Consider the following 22130-nt stretch of genomic DNA (forward strand, 5'->3'; position numbering starts at 1 on the left):
CCGACACCGCCATCCCGGACAAGCAGGAGGCCTGAAAAGAGAGCGAGAAAGAGACAGAACTCCAAGGAATTGAGAGAGTCCCACAGAAGAGAATTAAACTATTTTATGTTCCCAGTCAACCCTCATCTGTATACTGGGCATGACGTTGCACGACAAGGAATACTCCGGTGGCCAATCTGGCCCTCAATCCAATTTCAAATCATAAGGGGAGTTCTGAACCCTTTGTCCCAGCTATCCCCCCCCAGCCTCTTATGCTCCTGCACGCTGGCAAGAACACGGCAAGCTGGAATGTCCTGAGTGTCTCAGTACCAACTGTAAACATCAGCATGCCAGCAACGTAACAAATCCCAGACTAAATCCAAACCACAGAGCTCTTCTAGCTGCCCTGCTAAAAAGAAAAACTCCTCTGTCCCAGTAGAAACCAGGACAGAGTGGCAGATGGAATTCCAGCTGGTGTAGCTCTAGCTGGTACTTTGTCGTCTGGCACCTCTCACAAAACACTCCGGCTCCGTTCTACATGCTGGCTGCTGGATGCTCACATGGCGCGCTTGCCGTGCCTGGCAGCTACGCCAGTTCGCTTGCCCATGGCGTGGTGACTCTTGCTAAAAAAACGGGACATCATCATTCTCTTGGGAAAGGGATGGTGTTCCAAGAAGCCTCTCACACACCACGTTCCCCTCCCACATCTTCAGCTTGAGTATACGCTCTTCATTTAACATGTTTATTGTACCCAGCGGCGGGGATACGCGCATTGAATATCCAATGCTTATTGCATCCGGCGCTGAATGAGGGATCGCAACGCTGCGCACACAGCTGCTGCGCGGAGAACAGCTGCAGGTGGACGGGTCTCCTTGGAGGTGGTGTCTCTGGAGGCCATGGCCGGTTCCCACCGTCCCACCGAGGCCCTCGCCCTCTGCGTTTCTGATTTGTGATGTGGGAATGGAGGATGCGGACCATCCCACTGCTGCCAACAGCGCCCGGACGGAGGCAGCCGCCGCTGGTGGCGTCACGGTGATGCAGGCTTTGACGATGACACCGGAATGCGGCTGCTGCCATGGCACCCACAGAACACAACGGGGCAGCGGGCACAGCACTGGCACGGAACGGGGACGTGAAACTAATTCCGAAGGAGAAAGTCTTCATGGATAAACCGTCGGTCGAGGCTGCGAACGCGCTGAATCTGACACTGACGCCAGCCCACGCGCGGACCGACCCCGCCCGTACGTCGCGGGGCTGACGAGCTCGGAGCGCGGCGCGCGTTAACCCGGCCCCGCCCCCGGCCCCGGCCCCGCCCCGGCCCCGGCCCCGGCCCCGGCCCCGCCCCCGCCCCCGGCCCCGCCCCCGGCCCCGCCCCCGGCCCCGCCCCCGGCCCCGCCCCGGCCCCGCCCCGGCCCGGCCCCGGCCCCGCCCCCGCCCCCGCCCCGGCCCCGCCCCCCGCCCCGCCCCGCCCCGCCCCCGGCCCCGGCCCGCGGCCGAGGCGGCGCTGCGCACGGCACCCCGCGCTGAGAGGGCGCGCCCCCGCCACCGTTTGCACACGGCCTCTCGCGGTATAAAAGCGGAGGGGCGGAGGGCCCGCTAGTGCCGTGCGGAGCGTGGCGCGGGCGTGCTGGGCCCGCCCCGCGCTGCAGCGGGCGGAGTTGGTGCCGTGAGGAGGCAGGTGGACTGTTGCGGGGTGACGGTGCCGGGAAGGGGCTCGTCTGACAGGCGCGGCCTCACCCGCAGGGAGCCGCCGGCCGTGCGCGCTCCGCTCCCCGCGCCGTCTGGGCCCGCCTGCTGGCGTCGGGCATTTCCACAGCCTCGGCGTGGGTGCATCTCGCTTCTGGAGATGGCGGGAAAGCCTGTCTGTGGAGTCCCGCCGCGGTGGGGAGGGTTGAACGCTTCATGACAACACGGCTCAGCGAAAAGAGTAACTGGAGAGGGTTGTCTTTATCCAGTGCTCTTTTATAGAGGAAAACAGCCCAACCCTGGCGGTGTTTTCCAAAGGTGATGGCTCAACTTTGGCTGCGGGTGACAGAAGTGTGGAGAGCAGCTTCTTGTGGCGCTTTGAGAATCTGTCAGGCTTGGTGCCAGCTGTCGCTTCAGAGCAGCGCTTCCAAGCTCATGTTCCGTATAGCGACACCACAGCCTGATCACTGCGTGCTGCAACCTTGGGGAAGATCTGGTGTGAAAATCAAGAATCTAATGCTGGTGATTATTAGATGAGCTGTGCTGCTCTGTTTCCATAGAAAATACGGGGTTCGAACAGTTAGAGATTGAGTAGGTTCTGACTTGTTAAAGCTGAGTAGCTGCAGTCTTGAGCTCGTGTGTGCTTATGGATGGTGGTCGTGTATGTGTTAATGCAGGTGTTTTTAGCAGACAGAAGAGTATCTGCGAAATGGCAACTGCTCAGAAGCAAAGGAATTGTGTGGTATGATTTTTTCTTATGTATTTCTGGACAGTACATTGTTTGAATCAGAAAAACTAGTGAATTTTAGCTGAAATAGTGCACCTAGGTGCTCTATAATATTTCTTCACTTGAAAATTACAGGCTAATTCAATCTTTAACTATGAATAAAGATGCTTAATAGCAAAGTAGTTTGAGACTGAACTTTGTGATCATGCACTTAGTAGAAATCAGCAGTGTCCTAAAAACATAGTAACATTGAGTGTTAGGAATATGCTCACCTTCATAAATTATGAAAGTCATAACTTCAAATTAAGGTAAAAATGTTAAGCAGGCATTGAACCAGACTGTACACTGTAGAGGTTTGTTGTTGTGGGCAGAGATTAATTCTTTTCTGTCCCTGACTTTCAGAGCGCAGTTGCATTTCCTAACAAAATATCTACTGAACAGCAATCCCTGATGCTAGTGAAGAGGCTCCTGGCAGTAGCAGTATCCTGCATTACATACCTGAGAGGAATCTTTCCTGAAAGTGCCTATGGAACGAGATACATGGATGGTAACAGGCTGTTTCATGATTCTTTGCAAAATCTGTTGTCATAGGGTTGTCACGAGTTAATGAGTGTTCTGTGCCTGGCAAGGTCATGGAGCAGATTCTCCTGGGAACCATGCTAAGGCACATGGAGAGCAAGGAGGTGGTGGGTGACAGCCAACATGGCTTCACCAAAGGCAGATCGTGCCTGACCAACTTGGTGGCCTTTTACGATGGGGTGACAGCATCGGTGGACAAGGGTCGACCAATGGATGTCATCTACCTGGACTTGTGCAAAGCTTTTGACACTGTCCCGCACGACATTCTTCTCTCTAAATTAGAGAGTCATGGGTTTGATGGATGGACCACTCGGTGGATAAGGAATTGGCTCAATGGCCGCACTCAGAGAGTAGTGGTCAACGGCTCAATGTCCAAGTGGAGACCGGTCACAAGTGGCGTCCCTCAGGGGTCCGTGTTGGGCCCGGCCCTCTTCAACATCTTTGTCGGTGACGTGGACAGTGGCATGGAGTGCACCCTCAGCAAGTTCGCCGATGACACCAAGCTGTGTGGTGCCGTTGACACGCTGGAAGGGAGGGATGCCATCCAGAGGGACCTTGACAGGCTGGAGAGGTGGGCCCGTACCAACCTCATGAAGTTTAACCAGGCCAAATGCAAGGTCCTACATCTGGGTCGTGGCAATCCCAGGCATAAATACAGACTGGGTGGTGATTGGATCGAGAGCAGCCCTGAGGAGAAGGACTTGGGAGTACTGGTGGACGAGAAGCTCAATATGAGCCGGCAATGTGCTCTTGCGGCCCAGAAGGCCAACCGCGTCCTGGGCTGCATCAAGAGGAGCGTGGCCAGCAGGTCGAGGGAGGTGATTCTCCCCCTCTACTCTGCCCTCGTGAGACCTCACTTGGAGTACTGCGTCCAGTTCTGGAGTCCCCAACATAAGAAGGACATGGACCAGTTGGAGAGGGTCCAGAGGAGGGCCACGAAGATGATAAGAGGGCTGGAGCACCTTTCCTATGAGGACAGGCTGAAAGAGTTGGGGCTGTTCAGCCTGGAGAAGAGGAGGCTCCGGGGTGACCTTATAGCGGTCTTCCAGTACCTCAAGGGGGCCTACAGGAAAGATGGGGAGAGGCTGTTCAGGAGGGCCAGTTATGATAGGACAAGGGGTAATGGTTTTAAAATAGAGGGAGGTAGGTTCAGGTTGGATATTAGGAAAAAATTTTTTACTATGAGAGTGGTAGAACACTGGAACAGGTTGCCCAGAGAGGTGGTGGATGCTCCATCCCTGGAGACGTTCAAGGCCAGGTTGGACAAGGCCCTGAGCAACCTGATCTAGTTGGAGATATCCCTGTTCCTTGCAGGGGGGTTGGACTAGATGACCTTTGAAGGTCCCTTCCAGCCCTAACCATTCTATGATTCTATGATTCTATGATTTTAAGACACTGGGTCTATTAAAGGTCACAGCTGGTTTTGATGACTGTAATGGAAATGTCACTAATACATTCATTGTTAAATTTTGTTAGTGGTGATGTAATTAAAACTAGTCTACACCTGTCAATAATGTTAATTTTGGTCTGCTTTCGATATATACTTTTAGGGACTGAACTTTACTTTCTTTGCAATGTAGTTGTGTTTTGTCCTAAGTACATATGCATGTATATATCCTTTTTTCGAGATGTCTGTGTCAAAATCCTGAGGGAAGACAAGAACTGTCCTGGCTCTACTCAGCTGGTGAAATGGTATGTTAATTACTGTGCATATGTAACACTTCATAGCATGTCAATTCTGATTTTTCACAGATAAAAAGGAGAAAGCTGACTTGCTGTGAGTGAACAACTGCTCTGGCAGTGGTTTTACTGCACAGTGTTTATGATGTTGACAGTTTATTTTTTTAATGGAAAGTAAAAGTGTATGTGTTTCAGTAGAGATGTAGTTGACTTGGACAGTTGTGTTTCTAGAAAGGATTACGACTTGGTGCTTAGTAGAGCACAAATCTTTGTTTACAGTAGAGCGATTATACTTTACATTTAGTTTCTGTGAGTGTATGAGTGCTCAAGACTGCACATCAATGCAAAAATCTAACCAGTAGTTCCTCTCTAGTTGAACAGGAGATGCAGCGTTACCGTTTTGCATCTTGAATGTAAAGATTTTGCTCTCAGACTTGTTTAAAAAAGGGATACTGTTTGTGTTTGTGTTCAAAGGCAGAATTGTGTCTGCAAACAATAGTCTGTCGGCTTGTGCATTCACCAGGTTGCGTGTGGGTCACTTGGGACTAGAGGTATTTATTTTTATTTTCTTTCTGCTCACAGTAAGTATGAGATCTGTTCATGGCTGCTCTCCTTACTGTTTAGAAAACAGTGCATAAGGCCTTTGCCTTACACATTCCTAGTTTTTGTTACCTCTGTAAAGGCCATCTTTGCTCTTTTCCCAGTTTTACCAGTTGCACTACAAGGTAAGGCATCAGAAATGATGCTGCGTTCAGCAGAGAGGGTTTGCAGCTGCTGTTGGTGTTGAGGTGTTCAGAGTTAAGTCTGAGTTCTGCTGCTAAAGGTGGAATTAGTCATGTGCTGTCACTAATGGAGGGAAGAAGGCTTCCTTTGCTGTAACCTGGAATTTCTGAATTGATCCTCCTGTGGCAGAGGAACTGAAGTGGCACCAAGAGCATTTCGCCTGCTCCTCATGCATCGAACGTTGGTGAGGGCAGCGGGTCGGCAGCCTGGGGATGCTTGCACGGAAAAGCTCCCTGGCTTTTGTGTGAAGGGTGGGTGCTGCCTGTTTGGAGTTTACAGGCGACTGGCCTTTCTTAACTCAGCATCGTGTACACACCAAACCAGTTTTTGCCTGTTGACTGTATTCAAAAGAAAAGTAAGAAAAAAAAATCAGGGTAACTTTTGGTTCACTGACTGCTGTTTGCATGCGATATAAAAAGCAAATTGCAACAGCTGAATAAAGGCAATAGCTTCATGGATGTTGGTGTTCAGCTGATTTATCTGTAAACTGGTGAATGAATACAGGTGTTAGGTGTTTGAAAACAATAGGTGCATGATTGCATTATGCCTTTACTGATTATTTACTTATAGTTTATGTTTTGACTTATTCTGCAGAGAGATTAGGATGATTTGGTGTTACAAAGGTAGTCATTGTTTGTATCACTGCTAATAAGAGAATAATGGAATAGGTGTTATTTATTGCTCTAGTATAATGCTAAGGCTAAGCACAAGAATTTCATTTTTGGGAACTACTTTAGTCAAAGCAAATGTAAATCAGTAGTAGATGGACAACATTATTTGATTTTTGCAGGATGTTAGGATGCTACGATGCCTTGCAGAAGAAATACGTAAGTTTTCCAGTATTGTTCAGCTATTTTAAACGTGTTGAAACATTCATTTATGCAAGTCCATTAGCTGCCAGTGGAGTTGTAGGACTTGCTGGTGCGGGAACAACTGTGCTTTAATGCGTTAAAACAGTTAGCTACAACGTGGGACACAGACATGTCAGGGTAATATTCTTTGTAAACAGAAAAAAGTCAGGAATACATAGGAATTTTCTTCTCCTGGTCGAGTAAGTCCTTTCTTAAACTGATAAGGAGTTAAGCACATGAAGTTTCTGGTCAAACAGGCCTTAGTTGTCTGTACAGGTTTCCAGAGCTAGAGAAACAAAGCAGCTTGGGAAGCAGAAATGGGCTATGGAATCCATTTCATGTTCTTTTTCTTTCTCTGGTTCTGTTTGACAGCTAAGAATGATTGTCCTAGCAGTAAGTATCTCTGAAAAGTAAGGTGCACGTTTTTAAGGTAGATGCTTAGAGATATGCACAGCTCTTACTGTTTCCTCTCTTTACTTTAAAAACACAGGTCTACACCCATCCAGAAGATCCTCAGGTAAATCTGCTGGAATAATTTACGGGATAACTAACGTAGCATGGATGTAGTGAAATGTGTGTACAAGCAATAGTACTTAATGTTCACATTAATGCACAGTAAAAACCGGACATCTTAAAGTATCAAATGTGAGAATCACTAGAGCTAATCGGAACTGCCACGCAGTCAGCTGCCTTCCAGTATCTAGTGTCAGGTTATTCCCAGGCCAGTACAGAAACCCAAGGGGTTGTGGAGTTAAACACCCCTGAAGATGCATCATCCTAACTCTGCGTAACAAATTTAGGGAACTTTTGTGAAAAAGTGTGTTTTAACTAACCACTGGGCGTCACCATGTCTCTGTTATGTGTGAAATGTTTTCATGGTGATGAAAATTTGGATTAATATTTCATTCTAAAAACTTAAGCTGATGTTTCAAAATGTTTTATCTTGGTGATTCCTGGAAAGTAATGTAGATCTTCATTTTTATTTGATGACAATTGTAGACAGGAATGCTGTTAATTGTTACAGCATTAGCAAGCTGTATTCAGTGTGAGTGAGTGGATCAGGCAGGATCTGGGCTGTTGCTGTTTTCATTAAATGTAGCGTTAATAGATTACTAGGCAGAAGCAGCAGCAGTTTGCTTGATAGCTGAATAACTCCTGGATTTCTTCGCAGACTGTTACAGAATGTTACCACTTCAAATTCAAGTACACCCATGATGGGCCACTCCTGGATTTCAGCAGGTACTGTCACTGGGACTCGATTCTGCCCGGTGGTTTTCAGTCCGTTTGCAGACAGCTGAATGTAGAAACTTTGGATTGTATGTTTGGTGCTTCCTTTTTAAATTCTGGATCTTAAGACTAATTTAACAACATATACTATGAGCTTAGATTTATTCATAAAATACAATAAGTCATTTTTTCAGATTATGCTCGTATTTTTCAATATCCACTTAAAAGATGATTCTTAGTCTTGAGTCCAGTACTCTCTGACCAGGTTCTATAAGATATTCTCTGTGTGGCAGGTGAAATGTTTAATGCCAGATTTAATTACCGGAAAATACTTGAATGTAAATGAGATTTCTCATTAGCAGAGATGATACAAAACACTGAAAATGCAGCACAAATGTAAGCTGCACTTAGCAAAGCATAGCTGTTGCACGACATGGATCAGTCATAATACCAGTGTGACTCCCAGTGCTGGTCTGTGATATGCTCACCGTTGTGATGCTGGGCATCCCCTGTCACAGGGAAGGAATGTGTGGGTTGAAGCCAGCTCCAGCCCATAGTTGGAGGTCTTCAGAATTCTTTAGTTGTTTAGTTTTTATACTCTTTGGGCTGAGCCACATATTCACTCCCCCTGTACTGGTCTGGCTAACTCCAGGAGACATGCACATGCTTTTAATGAACTTTTAATGAGGAGAAACACTTTCACCAGCAGTTGATCCCCTCAGCTGACACAGCTATTGATCTAAAGTGAAGGCCATGCTCAGGACCCCTGTGTGTTGAGACAGTCAGCTTTCTCTGCAACAGCTGTAGTCAGTGATGTCCTGTGTTATTGCCTGAGCTTCACATCACCCTCACCCCTCTCCACTGAGCCTCCTTCCATTGTAGGGGTTCATTGACCAGTCGCAGCTATAAGGAGATGGCTTATTTTAAGACAAGTAATTGAAATGTAGCAAGTATCTAACGAACTTCTCCCAGCTTTCTTCCTGCATAAAATGCTTTTGAAATTTCAAAAGAAAAGCCCTTAAAAAGGCTGCAGTGCTGCAGGACCAGGTCCTTGGTCCTTTGGGCTGCGTTTAGTTACCTCTGAAAGATGTTGTAAGTGACATAAAACTGGTGGAAGGGATGTGACTCTCAGCCACACCGGGCTGCCTTGGTGTATTGGCATGAGTTCATGCTGGACCACTGTGAAAATGTAAGGCATGAGCCTGCCTCTTTGCCACCGTGCAGGGAAGGAGGTGACCTGCAAAGGGGTGAGGCGTTTGAAACCGTCGCAGTGACGGAAGGGTGCGCTTCCAAAAGAGAGGGCTTTCCAGTGAAATAACTGCCAGTTGCTTGCCTTATGCCTCTCTAAGCTGTGCGGCTGTGAGGAGCAGGAGGAGAGCACTTCTGGTGTCAGGAAGGTAGGGTTTGGGTCAGATGCTGGTGGAACAGGAGCATGCAAATGCTGGAGCTGGATGCCAAGAGTCACCCAGGCACATGTTTTCTTATCATAACCATTCTTGTCAAAGGCAATAGTGTTACTTGTTTAAAGCAAAGCAAGTATGTAAGACTTAGCAGAATTGAGGCTTTCAAAAGTGCCTACTTTTCTCTTTATTTCAGATTGGGTATTTTTTAAGCATTGTGTAGTGTGAAGGACAGTAGTTGGTCACAGCTGCTGAACCACACGCTGTCATTATGTCCTTGGCTCAGGATTTGATCTTCCAAGGGGCAGAGAACACGCGGGTCACTTAGGAAGTGTTAGGAATTGCAGTGCTTGCCATCTCAGACCTTAGCAATAAATGCGATGTCTGCTTCTGATGTTTGTGGAGTCTGTTAACTGTCACATATCTTAATGCTCGCAACAACTTACTCTGTATCAAAAAATAATTGGAATCTTTGTCCATCCTTAGTACGAACAAAAGGAATGATTCCACAGTCACCTGTGCAGACACCAAGAAAGCAAGCATCCTCCTCATTCGCAAGATTTATGTTCTGATGCAAAACCTGAGTCCGTTACCGAATGATGTTTGCCTGACTATGAAGCTGTTTTACTATGATGAAGGTAGTAGTTCTGTGTTACCTTGATTTATCAACTCAGTTCAGACATCAGAAAACAACTCAGAAATATTTTAATGTATAATCCTTATAGTTGTTGGGACTTGTTAAATGATGTTATTTTGCATGTCTCTGTTTCTCAAGACAATATCTAAAATCTGTGAGGAACAGATTTGGTTCTCTTAGAACCAAAGATAGGAACACAGTCTTGTCACTGACTTAATTGGAGCAAGGATTTCATAGAATTATAGAACGATTTGGGTTGGAAGGGACCTTCAAGACCATCCAGTTCCAACCCCCCTGCCATGGGCAGGGACACCCTCCACTACACCAGGTTGCTCCAAGCCTCATCCAGCTTGGCCTTGAACACTTCCAGGGATGGGGCAGCCACAGCTTCTCTGGGCAACCTGTTCCAGTGCCTCAGCACCCTCTGAGTGAAAAATTTCTTCCTTATATCTAATCTAAATGTCCCCTCTTTCAGTTTAAAGCCATTGCCTCATATCCTGTCACTAAATGCCCTTGTAAAAAGCCCCGCTCCAGCTTTCTTGTAGCCCCTTTAGGTGCTGGAAGGTCTCCCTGGAGCCTTCTCTTCTCCAGGCTGACCAGCCCCAACTCTCTCAGCCTGTCTCCATAGCAGAGGTGCTCCAGCCCTTGGATCATCTCCGTGGCCTCCTCTGGCCCCGCTCCAGCAGCTCCATGTCCCTCTTGTGTTGGGGACCCCAGAGCTGAAGGCAGCACTGCAGGGGGATCTCGGGAGAGCAGAGCAGAGGGGCAGAATCCCCCCCTTCGACCAGCAGGGATGCTGCTTTGGATGCAGCCCAGGACATGGTTGGCTTTCTGGGCTGCCAGCACATGGTGCTGGCTCATGTTGAGCTTCTCATCCACCAGCACTCCCAAGTCCTCCTCAGGGCTGCTCTCAATCCATTCTCTGCCCAGCCTGTCCTTGTGCTTGGGATTGCCCTGACCCACGTGCAGGACCTTGCACTTGGCCTTGTTGAACTCCATGAGGTTCTCACAGGCCCATCTCTCCAGCCTGTCCAGGTCCCTCTGGATGGCATCCCTTCCCTCCAGCATGTCCACCACACCACACAGCTTGGTGTCATCAGCAAACGTGCTGAGGGTGCCCTTGATCCCACTGTCCATGTCTCCAACAAAGATGTTAAATAGCACTGGTCCCAGTACTGACCCCTGAGGAACACCACTCGTTACTGGCCTCCACTTGGACACTGAGCCATTGACCGCACCTCTTTCAGTGCGATCTTCCAGCCAGTTCCTTATCCACCAAGTGGTCCATCTGTCAGATCCATACGTGTTCCAATTTAGAGAGAAGAATGTTGTTTGGGACAGTGTCAATGCTTTGCACAAGTCCTTGTAGATTTCCCTTATCCATCAGTGTTATAGCCCTGTCAGAGAAGGCTGCCAGTCTTGTCAGGCATGATTTGCTCTAAGTGGAGCCATGCTGTCTGTCACCAGTTGCCTCTGGGTTTTTTTTTTTGTCCATGTGCCTTAGAATAGTTGCCAGGAGGATCTGCTCCATAATCTTACCAGGCACAGAGGTGAGACTGACTGGCCTGTAGTTCCTTAAGTCTTCCTTTTTTCCCTTTTTAAGGATGGGGGCTATGTTTCCTCTTTTCCAGTTGGAGGGAACTTCACTGGACTGCCACGACTTCTGAAGTGATGAGTAGTGGCTTAGCAGCTTCATCCACCAGTTCCCTCAGGACCTGCAGGTGCACCTCGTCTGGTCCCATGGACTGGTCCACCTTCAGGTTCTTTAGGTGGTCTCAAACCTGATCTTCTCCTACAGTGGGCAGTTCTTCATTCTCCTTGTCCCTGCCTTTGCCTTCTGGGACCGGGCTGTGCAGCTGCAGCTCTTGCCAGTGAAGACTGAGGCAAAGAAGTCATTGAGAATCTCAGCCTTCTCCATAGCCCGGGTAGCCAGGTCTCCCGTTTCCTTCCGGAGAGGGCCTACATTTTCCCTAGATCCCTTTTTATCACTGACATATCTATAGAAGTTTTTCTTGTTGCCCTTGATGTCCCTGGCCAGATTTAACTATCAGGGCTTTAGCTTTCCTAACCTGATCTCTGGTTGCTCGGACAATCTCTCTGTATTCTTCCCAGGCTACCTGTCCTTGCTTCCACCCCCTATAGGCCTCCTTTTTGTGCCTGAGTTGGTCCAGGAGCTCCTTGTTCATCCATGCAGGCCTCCTGGTGTTCCTACCTGACTTTCTCTTTGTTGGGATGCACCGCTCCTGAGCTTGCGGGAGGTGACCCTTAAATATTAGCCAGCTTTCTTGTGCTCCTCTTCCCTCCAGGGCTTCATCCCATAGTGCTTTACCAAGCAGACCCCTGAAGAGGCCAAAGTGTGCTCTCCTGAAGTCCAGGGCAGTGAGCTTGCTGTGCTCTCTCCTCGCTACCCTAAGGATATTGAACTCCGCCATTTCATGGTTACTGCAGCCAAGGCTGTCCTTGAGCGTCACGTTCCCCACCAGCCCTTCTTTGTTGGTGAGAACAAGGTCCAGCAAAGCACCTCTCCTCGTTGGTTCCTCTGTCTCTTGGAGAAGGAAGTTACCATCCATGCATTCCAGGAACCTCCTGGATTGCCTATGCCCTGCTGTGTTGTCCCTCCAACAGATATCGGGGTGGTTGAAGTCCCCCATGAGGACCAGGGCTTGTGAACGTGAGGCAGCTCCTATCTGTCTGTAGAGGGCCTCATCCACCCGGTCTTCCTGGTCAGGTGATCTGTAGCAGACCCCCACTACTACGTCCCCTGTCCCTGTCCTCCCTTTAATCCTGACCCATAAGCTTTCAGGCAGCTTCTCATCCATCCCCAGTCAGAGCTCCATGGTCACTGACACGGGCAACCCCTCCTCCTTGTCTTCCCTGCCTGTCCTTCCTAAAGAGCCTGTATCCTTCTGTTCCAACGCTCCCGTCATGGGCTCCATCCTAGTAAGGTCACAGCCCTGCAGATGTGTGCACGTCTGTCTCCTCTTGTTTATTCTCCATGCCATGTGTGTTTGCACAGGGGAATTTCAGTTGTGCCCCTGGTGAAGGTGGCTTAGTGGCTGGAGTAATTCTATTGTACTGCTCTTCAGGTGCTCTCCTGCTGATCTGTGATCCTTCTCCAGGAAGTGGTAGGAGTGGGTTAGTCTGAGGTGCCTCTTCGCCAGCTTGGCAAGCTGATGACCAAAGATGCTCCTCCCTTCTCTGGCAGATGGACCATCAGCCTGAGCAGAACGGGTTTCTCAAAGCAAGTCTAAGGTCGAAGTAGCTGAACCCCTGGCTGTGGCACCAGTCCTGTGACCATTTGTCGATTCGCCACATTCAACTGGCCTTTTCAAACCCTTCCCTTTGACTGGGAGGAGAAGAAAAAGCCACCTGCACTCCAGAGTGTCTTACGCTGCTCCCAGGGCTCTCTGATCCCAGGGACACCCCTCCGACTGCTCCTGCTGTGCCACTGGTGCCCGTGTCAGACAGCCCTGGATGGTGGGGGTCTGTATGAGGTCTGGTTGTCTGACGCCCCGGGTGAGCAGTGCAGCTCTCAGGTGTGTCCAGGCAGCAAACGGGCACCTCTGTGCCGCTCCGAAGAGCCGCCCACTGCTGTCACTCAGTGCCTTTTCCAGGTTGAGCTGGTGTTAACACGGGGAGAGGTCGTGCCACTTGCTCAGCTCCAGCAGCAGTCCTGATGCGGTGGATCCTTCCTCTCCAGTCTGCAGAGCGGTGCGGTGGTTCTGCAGGGGCTCCTCAGGCTCGGGGAAGTCTCATCCTCCTGCTGGTCCTTGCTGCTGCCAGCTTCTGTTCTTGGCACTGCCGCCCCCGCCTTCTGTGTGCCGGGGGAGAGTGGGCTGCTCGGCCGCGTGCTGTGGAACCCGTTTTAAAAGCGGTGGGGGTCTTGGGACGTAACACGCTTGCCGGAGTAGTTCCGGTGGGGGTGACTGTTTGAATGTCTGCCTCTTTAAATGGCTTTGGAACAAGAAGTCAGGGCTTCTGGCTTGTCTCTTTGCATGAGTAAACGTTTCAAACAGCTTTCCTTGGGGTTTGCCAAGGTGTAGAGGAAAAAACTTCCTTCAGTACAAGTGGAACATTGATTATCCATGGAAATTGTCTGTGGATCACCTTGCCCACACTGATCTGTGGACGATCTTCCCCACACACAAGCTTTTTGGAGTTGCTCTTTGTATGTAAAAGGCAAAAAGAGTCTTTTTGCCACACAAGTTCGAATTGTTTTTGCAAGAACGTGTTTCATTCTGACACATTTACCGACTTCTTTTCTGCAGTTACACCCCCTGATTACCAGCCTCCTGGCTTTAAGGAGGGCGAGTGCGAGGGGATGGTGTTTGAAGGGGAGCCCATGTACCTGAACGTGGGCGAAGTGCCAACGCCTTTTCATATGCTGAAAGTGAAAGTTACAACTGAAAAACAACGCATGGAAAACGTTGATAGAAGCATCCTAAAGCGTGGCGGAAGCAATGTGCCTCTCCAGGTGCTCAGAGTGGACAGAGAAGATTCAGAAGGTCCAGAAGAAGAGAACCAGGACGTGAATGTAAGAGCGCAAACGTTCTGTGTAGCTTTTTGAAATCCTTTGTGAGTTATAGTCTAGAAAAGGGCCATTATTCGTTTTACTGCATGCCTTACGATAATATTAATTAAAAACTCTGTGTTTCCAGACACATTTAAGCAAGACAAGACGTCTTCACTACGCTTTTGTTTTGATTTTACTGCGCCAGTTGTTCAGTACCGCTTCCACAGTGACAGGTTGCCAAGTGCATCAGCACAAGGCCTGTCAGCAGCAGCAGTGTTGTAGTCCTGGCTCTGCAGGCTGGAGAGAAGCAGAGGGGCAGCTCCGTGCTGGGGTGCAGGGGCTGTTGGCTCAGCTCCACGTGCAGGGCACAGGTGGAACCTCCCTGGCACTGTCTCGTACCAGTCCCAAGCATGCAGCAGCATTGACTGGCAGTGGATTTGCTCTGGCATCCTCTTGTACAGCAGTATGCACGCAGCCAGCGGTGCCACAGCTGACGTTAAACCAAATTCGGTTCCTTCTAGGGACTTTTTCCTGGGGAAACGTGCCAAGGAAAAAGCACAAAGCTGAACTTGCTGAAGGCACGAGCGCGTGACAGCTTGCACGCCCTGCTGCCGGTGCTGGAGCACCGAGGTGGCTCTTGGGGCTGTGGCCCTGAGGCCGCGTGTTTGCGGGGCCAGTGGCACAGGCAGGAATACCTTAGTCTGGTTAGGACGTGCAGATACGCATGCTGATCCGTACGGTCTGTGGTGAGAAGGAGGTGGAGCTTTTTGGCCCTTGCCCCCGTTAGCGTTGCTGGGGAGGCCTGGGGGTGATGGGATGCCAATTAACTGCCTGGCCCTCAAAATCTGCGTGCCTCCGAATCGCCATGTCCTCGGCAGCGCACGGCGGTAGCTGATGCAATGACAGTGTTCTTTCAATGTCTGTTGTTACTGGTTTAGTTTTACAAATGTTTTTCTCGGTAGCTGAATTAGTGGTGTGCTTGCATTGATAATTAATAAAGGCCCTGAGCAACCTGATCTAGTTGGAGATATCCCTGTTCCTTGCAGGGGGGTTGGACTAGATGACCTTTGAAGGTCCCTTCCAGCCCTAACCATTCGATGATTAAGTGATGCTGAGCTAGCCTGTGTGTCCCATGTCAGAGTCAATTCTTGCAATGCCTTTTGTTCTGCTGGAAATCCATCTCATAAGCTCTGGCTCCAAGTGTCTTGAGTACAAACCCTCTGCCTTGTTTGCCTGCAGTGAGTGATAGACCTTTCTCTTAACCTAGGAAGATCCTGCCTTGGATAATAAAGCGGAAGACAGGAATAATGGCAGTATTTCAGAAGCTCCAGGTAACATTTATGTATATTTTTCAAGCCTCTTCAGTTTGTGCCTGTTTTTCCTGGTGTTACTAAACTGAAAACTCAATTTTTCTGATGTAGACCACCTTATTCAAATTTACATTCTGTTTTCTTCACGTACATCGCTACGCCTTTATTGTCTATTGGGGCTTTCGTCTGTGAAGCAGTTGGTTAGCAAATGCACGTTTTCATGTTTCTGTTCTAAAATTCTTACCTTCTTTTTCTCTCATTATGTTTTTACTAATATATTCGATTTCCACATAAAGCTTGCAGGGGTATTGTGCTCTTGAGTGAATCATTGCAGGCTTGGGAAGCAGAATTCTCTGTGCAAAACATGGTCTGGGTCTATTTTTGTTTAAATTGCAGCTGTTTGGACCGCATCCTCACAGCTTCAGCCACTGAAGTTGAGCAGAAGTACCACTTTTAGCCACCTTTTTCCCTTAAACTACAGCAGGGCCACAGTCTGGTTCTGCAATCTGTACGTACTTCAGTCTGTGGTTGTGGCAGGATCAAGACTGTCAGGGCTTGTGGACACAGAAGGGATTTTAGGTTGTAGCCTGAGTGATGCCCGTGTAACAATTCCTGTCGCTGTGGTGCGTGTCCTGCTCTGCAGAGGAAGTTGTTCCTTGCTGTGGTTTGCTATTCCTGATACAGCAACTGCATCTCAAAATGTGTTTTGTTTCATGAACAGTCGTGTGACTATGTCTGTGCTGTTTAGTGCCTTTTCTGGCTGCTTACTTTCACAGCTTCATCTGGATTTGTGTGCCCCTTTCTCTTACGGCATACACAGGGCATTTTGGTAATTGCCATTGAAGTTTTTAAACTTTGGTTGTAATAGGTACAAGTTCTAGCAAAGCATTTTTGTCAGTATGAATCTCGGTAAACGGAGTTTCCTCAAGTGAAATCCTAACACTGTAAAATCTGCCAGTGTAGAACTGGGCAAACAAGGTGAGTAGCAGCAGAAAGCTAATTCCAGGTGGAAGCCTATAAGGCAGCCCGTCTCAAGAAGGTACCAAAACCATTTAATTCTGTTTTAGTTTTTTGAAAAAAGTTTCATATAGCAACTTCAATAGACAATCGAACTGAGAGCTCTGCAGAGAGCGTAAAGGAAATGTCATGTTTTGGAAGCACTCTGAGGACTCCTGACCCTGCAAGGCAAAGCTGCTTCTCCCTTGTTATCAAATAAACAGTTGTGCTGTTCCTGCAGTGCAGGACGTTAGGAAGTACCTGCTCATCCTTCCTGATGAAATCCAGCAGCGCCTGTCTCGTTGGATATTTCTTAGCCTTTATACATAGTTTCTTTGCTGTTTGCTCACAGTTGTGTGAATCTCCTCCACTGTAAGCTCTGGATGCAGAAATGCCAATAAAAACTGGCCTGGCTATGCCAGCCTGGCCGCAGCTGCCACCAGAAACAGCCTGGAAGCACTCCACTGTCCTTTTTTAATCAGTGCTCCAAGATGTGCACCCAGACTGGCTCCAGTTCAGAACACAAGACAGCAGACTCTGTCCTCAGGGATCTCTGTGAGCAGGAGCTTCCCTTTAAGGTTTTAGAGAAACTAGGAGAAAAAGTAGAAGAGTATTTATCTTCAGATTCTGCAAGATAGCACTGGGGCTCGAAGACTGAACTTTGCTACCAAGCAAACTGAGGAATGAGGTGATGCTTGTTGCCCTGCGCGTCTTGGAGAGGCTCTACAGGAAGCATTCAGACAATAGTGGTACCCATTTGCTGGAGAGAAAGCATTTCAAACATAGCAAAGAAAGGTCAAAAGGGGAAATAAGTCCCTTTTTGGGAAAAGATTATGTAGAGATGATGTAGATGAGCGCTTAGAAATGCTCTGATATGCTGGTGTGAAATACCAGCTAAAGGAACAGTTCTCAAGACTCCGAAGTAAAAAAACCCAAACTTTATGACCAAAATCTAGGGTGGAACCTTTATTTGGCCAAGAAGCCTGTGTAAAATGCTTTTTTCTGTAGCAGAGGTAGAGGCTTCTGTGGAGATAATGACCAGAAGTGCTCATTAGTGCTGCTGCCTGCCCTGTTCACTCTTCTTAATGCATTTCCCTAAAGCTGCATCTGCTTTACTCTGATTCTGCAGACTTCAGAAACACCAATTTTCTGTAAAAACTTCCAGACATGTTGCTTCCATGTAACTATGAAAGCAGCAGCTGTGTCAGTGGCTTTGGTCCTCCCAGCCCAAACAGGACAAGCAGCTTGTTAGGGCTGCCGTGGTCTCCGAGTGCGTGTGGAGGCAATGGGACAAAGCAAGTCGAGTCTGGATTTTCTTTTTCTAAAACGAGTTGGAGTGTCCTGGCATTCAGGCCCAGCATTGAACAGGCTGCACTGTGTGTTTAAATAGTGGTGTTGATGTGTTTTTCAGAAATAAAATGTGCAACTTTGCAAAAACAGCTAACATTTCCATGCTGATCAAAAACAATGATGGAAATGTATAGGAAATGGCGCGTGTGGATGAGCATTTTTATCTTGACAATGCTAGAGAGCTGCAGAACTGGAACAACCAAACACACAAAGTTGTATCTTGTGCTTTTAGAAGTTCATAGAAGTTCCCAAACCATGCAAAAATGCAGCGAATTGCTTGTCTTGTGGAGTTGGTATAATGACTTATTTACAGGAACTGCAAGACACAGGAAAATGTGTTTGTCACCCTGAAATTCTGCAGTCATTTCCACAGCTGAAGCACAGTCATTTTTAACCAGGTCATGCTTACATCTACATCTGGTGGAAAAACCAGCATGGATTACAAACAACAACAACGAAAAACCCCTCCAGAGCTGACTGCTCATCCTCTGTGGCCCGTTACGCAGCTGCAGGCAGTGCCAAGGGGAGCTGTAGCTACAGGAGCTGCAGCCAGAGTTGCTCGGTGTGTGTGGCTGGTCACAAACTGGGAGCTGTGTGCTGGCAGTGGGCTCGGAGCACGCAGCAGCTGTGCCAGAGTGGCCTGGCAGCGCTGTTTGTCCGTCCGGTGGTGCAGAACAGGCTCGTGAGGCTTGCTGCTTGGGAACAAATCCCAGCGGAGACAAACCTTGAGCAGCACAGAGTGTGTGAGTTCGGGGATCGGACGCGCTCTTCCCAAGATCCCGTGTGTAAGTGCGTGCTGCTTAGCAGCAGCGTCTCTGGCATGCCTGTGGTAGGAATGATGGAATTAGATGTGAGAGAGTGTAACGCTCGGAGTTAACGACTTGCACAGGGAGAATCAGCCCTTGCGAGGCACCTGGGCAGCATTCATGAAGCGCGTGTTCCTCGTGACAAAACAGGAGTGCCAAGAGGCTGCCAGTGTGCTGTCAACAGTTTGCTTGATTATTCAACAACTCTTTTATAGAACCGAATTCAACTTGTGAGGATGATGAGGTTGTGAAGCCTGGAGGGAACCAGAATCTGTCTGTGTCTAATCCTCAGGTATGGAAACTGCCCTCTGTCAACTTAAACTTCTGCTAGAGCTTTAGTGAAGCTCCTTTCCTGCTCCGAGAGAATCATGGCTAATCTGCTAAGGGTTCAGTGACCACAGTCAGTATTTCCAGCAGTACAGTGCCTGTAGGTTTCACTTTCTGGTGCTTTGTAAGAACAGTTCATGTTCTAAAGCCATCACAAAATGCCGTTCCTCTGTCATACAGTTTTCAAACCACACAGATGTCTGACTTAAGGGAAATGGGAACGTAATTTCCATGTTTAGAAACGGCCATAACTGAACACTGCCTAATAGAAATTTCTCTGCTAATGCTGACAGCCCACAGGTTGATGCAGACTTCAAACGCAGGCTTGTTACTCAGGCTGTATTCCCTGCACGTAGCAAAACTGTGTAATTTCAACATGGAGCACTGCTTCAAAGACAGCTCCTTAAGTTTTCTTGGAGCAGAGTACTAACTGCGAGTGACTTGCTGTGCACGAAGGTTGTGCCAGAGATCTCTGGCACGTTCAGCTACAGGTCATGCTGTTGGCTTCAGTGTTGTATCCCTGGATTTACAGTTCCAGAGCTCTTCGCACGCTTCGGCACTGAACGCTGCTGTAGCCTCTAACACATTTTTGTTTTGGTTTGTTTTTTTTTTTTACTGCTGTCACAAGGCAACATCCATTTTCTGATTTTAGGTTGATCATTTGGCAAGTAAGACGTCTGAACTTCACATGTCGGAGAGCAGGACAAGAAGTGGAAAGATATTTCAAAGCAGCACCGTTAGTACCGTTTTTTCTCTAGTTCTGTTCTTTCCATCCCTTTTCTTTAAGCCTTTTTCTGTTCCAAACAGCAGATAAACGTATTAAAGCTTAAGAGTTTTAATGTTGACAGAATTAAATTCTTATCACTTCCAAAATTCCTATTAAATTCAACACATTTGGATTCTTGATGTCAAAAAATTCTCTTCCAAAGAGCTCAAAGCTGAGTGCTGATATAGCTAACACAAGTCAAGAAAGATCCATTAGGATTGATTTGTGTCTTTGTGAGGCTGCATTTAGCCAAATTCCCCACTGCTTCAGTGCGTTGTTGATGGGAGCGTGTGCCAGCAGAGTCCGGAGGGGAAACCGCATGCCAGGGCCAAGGAAAACTGTACCCTTCCTGTCCCTACTCAGGAGAGCTCTTCGTTAGTTTTTGGTGCAGTAGTTGTGCAAGGATTCATGAAGTGCAGCTTAGTCATCGCCAGTGGTTTTCTCCTAGATTAACAGTTGCCTTATTTCTGTGGAGGCCGATGGAAGTTGGGCTTAGGAGTGTGGAAAATTCATTGCTCAGCACAATGTTTTAAAGAAACCCAGGAGAGAAATTTGTCTGTGTCTTAAAAATACCCGTGTGTGAAAGGGCTCACAGAGTTTCCAACAAATCCATGAAGCGGAGATGTTAAATTCAGAACGTAGAACTAGCAGATCCAGTCTTTTTGTGGGGAAGTACTGCTTACCACAGAAAAATTGGTTTTGCTGTCAACCCCAGGGTCATGTGCAGTATTTGTTACTCACTGATGTGGGAAAAACCCCAAAACATTCTGTATCTATCACTGTATCTTTCTTTTAAAAAAGCCTCTGTTAATGTGCTTGATACACCAGGATTTAACAAGAGCACAGTTGCTTTAAACAGTCAAAAGCACAGCAGAGCTCAAGGGCAGTTTGTCAACTTTTCGCACGTGTGCAAGTTGGAAGCAATGGGATTAAACTGGGAAGGGCGAGGCCATGTGGTGCTGAGCCTCCTCTGCCCATGGTGCAGGGCGCTCTGCTCTCGTGCCAGCTCCCCAGTGCCCTGGCGCTGGGGCTGCCGCGTCAGCTCCGTGCTGCGCCAGGAGCTGTGCTGCAGCGCGTCGGCTCTGCCGAGGGGAACCACCTTCCTTAGTTCTCCTGGAGCCGTGACGTGCAGCAGCTCCTGCTGTTCCAGCACAAACACATCCCAGCCCTCCCGTGTCGTTTGGAGGGAGGGTCAGTCCTGCCAGAAAATGGCATCCAGATGTTACTGCGGGCGCAGCACCTCTGGGCAGGGACCGGGTGATAGCACAGGAGCCAGGTGCTCGATACGCGGATCCTGGTGCGTGGCACAGCGCTCTGGTCCGGGGTGGGCTGTTCCCGTGGGAAGCTGGCTGAGCTGTGGAGCAGGCCGCGGTCTGTGCCGCACGGCAGCCCGTGATGCCGAGTTTGTTTTCCCTCGGCAGGTTCATCAGCTGGATCCCTCGTCGAGCCAAGATGTGCTGCCCAAAAGGAGGAAGATCAGTGAGCCGAAGGAGCAGTTCTAGGCACCCATCTCCCGGCTGGTTGTCTGCGGAGTTCCTCTCACACCGCTTCCGTTTCGTCGTTTAATGGGAATGTTCATATTTAAATATCTCCTGGGGATCTTTTCTATTTGTAGTGGAAAGGGAGAGTGTTTTAAGGAAAGAAAATCTGTCCAGAAGCCCAGCTGAAGAAATCAGAACTTGTTTTTTGTAGGTCGGACTCCACCAGGAAAGACAGAAGGTACCTGACTGCAGATGGGACTGGGACCATTTCTGTTCCATTACCCACAAGACCCAGTTTCACTGGAAACTTGGGGCTGTTGCAGAGTGGAGGAGCTCCCTGTCCAACCTGCCTTGGGGGGCACAGAACCCCCAGTCCTGGGTGCATCTCCAGAGTTCCATGGAGCAGGTTCCGGAGGGCTGGGTGGTCACAGCCGTGTTTCATGTTGTTCTTTCACTCCTGGGACAGTTGGGGGGAGGGGGGTTCATTCTTGGTTCATTCTTCCAGACCGAAGGCACCGGACCCCAGTGAAAAATATTCTTCATACCTTCAATTCCATGTTTCCTGCCAAAACACTGACTTTTCCGTACAGCTGTGAGGAGACAGATGTTTAATTAAAACCAGTGGTGATCTATGGCAGGCACCTGTTACCATGGTGTGAGTTACTGGGATAAGCCTGTGGGTACTTGGAGCGATTGATCGCAGGGGGCGGACCCGGTGCCGTTCCTGTTCCCAACAAAAAGACGTTCCTTTTCCCCGTGCTGGCGAGGGATCGGAGTGAAGCCGTTCCCGCGTGCTTGCTGGGGACAGCTGACGGTTTCGTGGCGTTTTCCACGCTAAATTAACAGTCTCTTTTGATCATTCCGCAATTAAAACTGTTGACGTTTCGTCGCTGCGTGTTTCTTCGCCGCGGGCACCGCCGCGCGCTGGGGGCTCCGGCACAGCGCGCGGTACCGGGAGCTCCCGGCCGGGGCGGACCCTGCGCGGGGGAGCGCGGCGGGAGCAAATTTGGCAAAAAAAGGGGCGAGATGAGG

General features: G+C 48.8%; 1 protein-coding gene across 9 annotated transcripts; it reads left to right on the forward strand.

The window, feature by feature from the left end:
- The first annotated feature begins 1784 nt into the window (after window positions 1–1784).
- On the forward strand, window positions 1785–21573 carry HORMAD1 (HORMA domain containing 1). Of its 9 annotated transcripts, none has more exons than XM_086628366.1 (14): window positions 1785–1983; window positions 2356–2407; window positions 2795–2939; window positions 4600–4663; window positions 6225–6261; window positions 6658–6678; window positions 6776–6802; window positions 7457–7524; window positions 9399–9550; window positions 13818–14083; window positions 15330–15393; window positions 18740–18816; window positions 19504–19587; window positions 21039–21573. In XM_086628366.1, the coding sequence occupies exons 2-14, from the start codon at window positions 2375–2377 to the stop codon at window positions 21117–21119; spliced, it is 1119 nt and encodes a 372-aa protein (XP_086484492.1). In that variant the 5' UTR covers window positions 1785–1983; window positions 2356–2374; the 3' UTR covers window positions 21120–21573. The 9 variants fall into 9 exon arrangements, with proteins under 9 accessions (XP_086484492.1, XP_086484488.1, XP_086484489.1 ...); XM_086628370.1 differs by having other exon boundaries at window positions 1893–1983; window positions 2353–2407; XM_086628367.1 differs by lacking the exon at window positions 1785–1983 and adding an exon at window positions 2152–2187 and having other exon boundaries at window positions 2353–2407.
- The last annotated feature ends 557 nt before the right edge of the window (window positions 21574–22130 follow it).

The sequence above is a fragment of the Tauraco erythrolophus genome, chromosome 30 (genome assembly GCF_009769465.1).
Source record: "Tauraco erythrolophus isolate bTauEry1 chromosome 30, bTauEry1.pri, whole genome shotgun sequence".
Lineage (NCBI taxonomy): Eukaryota > Metazoa > Chordata > Aves > Musophagiformes > Musophagidae > Tauraco > Tauraco erythrolophus.